The sequence below is a fragment of the Bradysia coprophila genome, unplaced genomic scaffold (genome assembly GCF_014529535.1).
Source record: "Bradysia coprophila strain Holo2 unplaced genomic scaffold, BU_Bcop_v1 contig_200, whole genome shotgun sequence".
NCBI classification, from domain to species: domain Eukaryota; kingdom Metazoa; phylum Arthropoda; class Insecta; order Diptera; family Sciaridae; genus Bradysia; species Bradysia coprophila.
Window position 1 is genome coordinate 631,871 of NW_023503464.1, and position 5,839 is coordinate 637,709.

Consider the following 5,839-nt stretch of genomic DNA (forward strand, 5'->3'; position numbering starts at 1 on the left):
CCTTGTCATAATTGTATGTTAAGTTTGAGTACATCAGTTTGACTCTGCGCTAAAATTTGATGAAATCTTGAAAACTTTGAAATCATTTATTACGATCAATTGCTGCCTACCCAGGCATAAACATGAACATTAACGTACAATAGCCATAGAATGGGAAGATGCTTTGCAATAAACATTTTAATAATTACGTACAAGAATGTTCTAGTCACTCCGATACTTTTCCACCTAATTTCGAATGTGTAATGGCATTAGGCGAAAATTAGGGATAAGACGAATTTTGTGATGTCAATTCGGTCCATCGTTAACATTTTCATCATCATCATTATTATTATTACAGTTTCACGCCTTAGTTACCACGACCAAAACAAGTCCAATAAAATTATAAATTGATCAGAAGTGGTCAACAGTTCCAGATAGATTCTTCGAAAATCATAAAAATTAGGAAAAAAACTTGAAAGTCAGGGGAAGTCACGTTAACTCGAAGTTACGGTATACACCCTTCTTCGAGGATCTATATCCACTAAATTTATCTTTCGGTCATATATTTTCAGTTGGAAATTACAAAGGCACCAATGAGTCAATGGTGTGACTCCTGTCAATTCAACTATTTTCAAAGAAATGGTAAGCTGCCAACACTGCTCGTGATAGAGGACGCGTTTGACATTGACAGAGTACATGTGTTCGTCCAGTGCTGACAACTTAAGATTTCTCTGACTATGCACATTATGCCAGAAAAGTGTTAACAGGTGGTACTGCGCTGACACCACAAGTAGAATGTCGAGATTTCAGAGAAATGTGACGATCATGCATCTAATACTTGGAAACGATCGACGGACTCAGCTCAGACAAAACGGTAATCTATATATAATCGCACTTCTTGGACAAAAACAAAGTATTAAAAACTTAAGGAACCTAAGTTTCGGATGAATAGATAGAGAAGGAAATATATTTGGTGGATATGTCAAACATTTATACGAAAATTTGCAATGACGAATTCCCCAAGGCATGATTTATTAAACACCCAATACAAACTAATATCACCGAGTCCCATGTCACACAGACGTGAGTCGGTTATCCGAAAAACCGAAAATTTCGGATCGAACCGAAAACTTCGGTTTTGACACTAAACAAGTTAAAATAAAGCTTAACTCGTCGATATCAATTAATTTCGTCATAAACTAACCGAAAATAAATTAATTGAGTCATTGCATGGAGTTGGTATTGAAATAAAGATTGAGTCAATTACATCTGAGTTTTTTTGTAGAGCACAGCACACCCACCCATTGAATGACTTAATTATCTTAAATTCGGTTAGTTCATGACGAAACTAACTAATTTCGACGAGTTAAGCTTTATTTTAACTTGTTTCGTGTCAAAACCGAAGTTTTCGTTTCGGTCAAAACCGAACCGAAAATTTCGGATAGGTCATAACCGAACCGAAATATTCGGTTCGGTCAAAACCGATCCGAAATTTTCGGTTTTTCGGATAACCGACTCATGTCTGATGTCACATGCCAAAATTCAATACTAAATACCAAATTTGGTTCCAACAAAATTAATACGCCAATCGTGAAGGATGCATCATATTATATAGACTTTAACAACGCACTCCAATAACAGGCCACTTATTTAATTCTGGTTCTCGTGCCTGTTCTTGAAGTGCGTTGACTTTAATGATCAGAGCGAGAGTTCCGAAGAGCAATTAATAATAACTTGCCTTGGGGAATTCGTCATTGCAAATTTTGCACAGAATTTACACAAAAACGGTTCCAAATTGTTCTTAGTAACTTTAAGTCGTATCATTAAGATAATCGAAAAATCATCAAACCGACATTTTTTTTTGAAATTACACCTTACATCGCCCATTTCGACCCAGCATTGCTGCATTATTAACGCCAGCAATACTAAGTACAATTTGGAACCGTTTTTGTATAAATTCTGTGAAAAATTAAAAAAATATGGTTTTTTTCGTACGATTTTCTACACACAAGAAGGTCATCGAATCTGCAACCCGGTGAATCTTTACGTCGAGTCTACATTCGTTTGAAAGCTCTTGAAATTCCCTTTAAAATGAGCTACGACACGACTATGTTCCTTTCCAGTCACATATTTTAGAAAGCTTTAAATCCAAGAAAAATCTGAAAAAGTCATGGTCGGGAGCACTTTTTGTAATTGTTCAACGGTGACTCAATTTTTTTTTTAATTTTAAAGTATGCCAAATTGAAGCCACGGTCTCTACGATTAATTATCATATACACTTAGGATATATTTTTCCGCACAGCCGGCAGAACTAATCTCACTATGGCTTGGGGACCAAAAAAGTCGGTTTTCAGAGGTGCGCATGGGAGCTTCGAACTTCAATTTTTTTTTTCGTATTTTCGTGTTCAGTGGACCATTCTGCATCGAATCTACCCGCAGGCCTTAAAAAATTAAAAAAAGGTTGCAAAACGCTACACTCATACAACGAAAACAAGTCATCTGTCTGTACAAAACAAACGCAGTGCCTCATGGATTTCATCAGCCTCCGAATATTTTTTATGTTATTTATGTATTTTCATTGTAAACAATGAGAATCGTGGATCAACTTTTTAGGCATTTTGTAGAATATACGGGATGATATAGCTTCTTTAAATCATGCAAAATTTTTGCTAAGATCATTCAAAAACCAGTATTTCCGTACTGAAGTCCCGTATTGCCGAAAGCCGGTTTTTCAACAAGCGTCCGGTATTTTCTTCCCTAATTCCTTATCTATGGTCAAAGTGAACAGTTATTATCATTTCTCTGCACTATGTGCATCAATGCTGGTTTTCGTTTATGCGAGTCGCAGCGCCACCTAAACCCAAACACAGTGTGTTGTCAAATTTGCCTCCATCTTTCAATTTTCTTGACGCTACCGACACGCCGGTAACATCATTCATTATTGGTTTTTGGACCGGATAGGACGCGGAGAAACGTGGAAAAAAGTGGTTTCTAAAATATTTATCAGAGAATAGATTCTTTAAGTGCTGCTGTAGAACGTGAAAAGTGACAACACAGCGAGAATGGAGCTTTCAGGTGGAAATGAGACAAACACCAGACCGGAAAGCAATTTCAAAATTAATATCTGGAATAGTGGGGAAAAATCCATTTTCATGGCTGCCGATTTGAAGCAAATGTCAGACCTTGAAGCTGAAGTTGTTTTGCATGATCCTGAGCTAAATTTTGGGGATCTTACAATCTACTATTATGGTAATTTCACACCTACATCATCAAAAATGCGAAAATAATTTTTTGTAAATTCATTTACAGCTCGGAATGGGGATAAAATACAGATCGCCAATGCAAGTGACTTTGACAGATTCTTGGTAACACGTTTCAATCAGAACATCTATCTGTCATGTGGAAATGGAGATGCTCGTGAACATGTGACCGAAAATTTCCCGTTGAAGCGGACCACCTCGGAAATTAGTATCATCAGCTTGGACTCCTGCAATAGTATCGAGTCCAGCACAAGCTTGGACTCTTGGATTATCGTGGATTCATGTACAAGCATGGAATGTTCAAAAGGCTTGGATTCTTCAACAGGATTGGATGTTGATAATTCAACTCATCTGGATTCTTCAACGAGACTGAATTCTCCATCAAACTCAGATTCTTACACACGCGCGGATTATCCAGAAAACGTAGATGTGGTCTTGGTTTCTTCAAAACTCTTTGATTCTTCAACAGGATTGGATTTGGATAATTCAATACATTTAGATTGTTCAACAAGATTGAGTGTGGATTCTTCAAGGAGCCTGAACTCTCCAACAAACGCAGATTCTTCCACACGGTGGGATTATCCAGAATGCCAGAATTTTTCAGCAAACGCAGATTCTTATACACGCGCGGATTATCCAGAAACTTTAGATGTGGTCTTGGTTTCTTCAAAACTCTTGGATTCTTCAACAGGATTGGATTCGGATTTAGATTGTTCAACAAGATTGAGTGTGGATTCTTCAAGGTGCCTGAACTCCCCAACCAACGCTGATTCTTCCACACGGTGGGATTATCCAGAAAGCCAAGATGTGGTCTTGGTTTCTTCAACAGGATTAGATTTTGATAATTCAACTCATCTGGATTCTTCAACGAGACTGAATTCTCCAGCAAACGCAGATTCTTATACACGCGCGGATTATCCAGAAAGCTTAGATTTGGTCTTGGTTTCTTCAAAAGGTTTGGATTCTTTAACAGGATTGGATTTGGATAATTCAATACATTTGGAGTCTTCAACAAGATTGATTGTGGATTTTGCAACGAGCCTAAATTCTCCAACAAATGCAGATTCTTACAAACGCTCAGAGTATGCAGAAAGCTTAGATGTGGTGTTGGGGTCTTCAAAAGACTTGCATTCTTTTTCTTCAAAGAGTTTGGATCCTTTAACAAGTTTTGGTTTGGATTTTTCAACGAGTTTGAGGTCTCCAACAAACATGGATTCTTCGACAAGATTTAATTTTTCAACAACAGTTGGCCCGGAGTCTTCAACAAGTTCAGATTCTCTAACAAGCGCGATTTCTCCGCCAACATTTGATTTTTCTAAAAGAGTTGGTCTGGATTCGTCAACAGACCTAAACGCTCGAAGAAGCGTGAATATTTCAACAAGCATGCATTCTCCAACAAGTTTAGATTTGGTCTCAGGTTGTTTGACAAGGTTGGATGTGGATTCTTCAACAAGCCTAAATTCTTTAAGAAACTCTTCTACAAGCCTGATCGCTGCCTCAAGACCGGATTCTTGGACTACCTTGAGTTCTTCCATAAGCGACGACTCTTCTGCAAGCTTCGATGATTCCAAAAGCTTCGATTGCCCTACAAACTTTAATTCGACATATAATCAGACGAGAACGGAGTCGATTGACTGGACCCTAAGAGACATTTTGTCTTGTTTATATGTTGGCGCGATAACTATCTTATTATTATTCTTTGCAGGATATTCTATTGTGAATACTGTGAGAAACTTGCAAACAGGATCGGATTCTAAAAATGCTGAGAACCAATTACGTGAATGGACTGAATATAAGAATATTGCTCGAAAGTATTGCTCCAGTCATCCCTCTACATCGGAAGTATGTCAGAGCATAATTTTCGATTTTCTCTCTTTTATGTCAAAACATTTTTCAATAAATAAAGCTTAGTGCATGGCAAGATGACTTAGTTGGTTCATTTTATATTTTAACTCTCCATATAAACAGATAACGCACAGGGCTACCATCGGGGCACATGTGCTGGCTGTTAAGATTTCAAGATATTTAATGTTGTCAAAATTTATGTTACAATCAATGTTGCTTGGGATGTCATTTGAGTTCGAATGATGGCTTAGCCACCCAAAGATGCCCTCCTTCTTTCGGTTAGGAAAGCTTAGCATCTACAGAAGTTATCACAAAAATCGTATCGAGGGATTTTTTTTTAGCTTTTTTTAGCGACTCTTTGTTTACATGCCCAGATAGCCCTTGGCCCCAATAGTCTAAAACAGCAGTCGTTTAATTTTAATATTCTTTTATCGGCTTGTGAACGTCCACCAAGTATACAGCCTTGAAAAAGCCTCCAAATTTTCAAATAAGTGTGCGTGCCCGTTTGCATGTGTTGTGTGTTTTTATTCACACTAAGAAATCATTACTCCTATCTTTACGAGAAAATTCAAGGCCTATTTTGATTGCATAAGCCTCCGAATATTTCTTATGTTCATGCTAGAAGCAGAGCGTTAAAAAATTTAGAGCGAACAAAAAATATAAGCTTAATCATGACAAATAATTTTAGAATATAGGATTAGTACGTAATAATTGGAGCTCAAAAACGTCTGTGCATCCATATACAATAAGTTATG

At 37.3% G+C, this 5,839-nt stretch overlaps 1 protein-coding gene across 1 annotated transcript; it reads left to right on the forward strand.

Moving 5' to 3' along the window:
* Positions 1 to 2,910: 2,910 nt before the first annotated feature.
* LOC119075319 lies at positions 2,911 to 5,155 on the forward strand. The gene is made up of 2 exons (XM_037181739.1): positions 2,911 to 3,228; positions 3,289 to 5,155. The coding sequence occupies exons 1-2, from the start codon at positions 3,042 to 3,044 to the stop codon at positions 5,148 to 5,150; spliced, it is 2,049 nt and encodes a 682-aa protein (XP_037037634.1). The 5' UTR covers positions 2,911 to 3,041; the 3' UTR covers positions 5,151 to 5,155.
* Positions 5,156 to 5,839: the final 684 nt, after the last annotated feature.

Coding starts and splice junctions, on each gene's coding strand:
- LOC119075319 (XM_037181739.1), top strand. CDS start 3,042: ATGGAGCTTTCAGGTGGAAATGAGACAAACACCAGACCGGAAAGCAAT. Junction 3,229..3,288: donor TCTTACAATCTACTATTATG/GTAATTTCACAC, acceptor ATTCATTTACAG/CTCGGAATGGGGATAAAATA.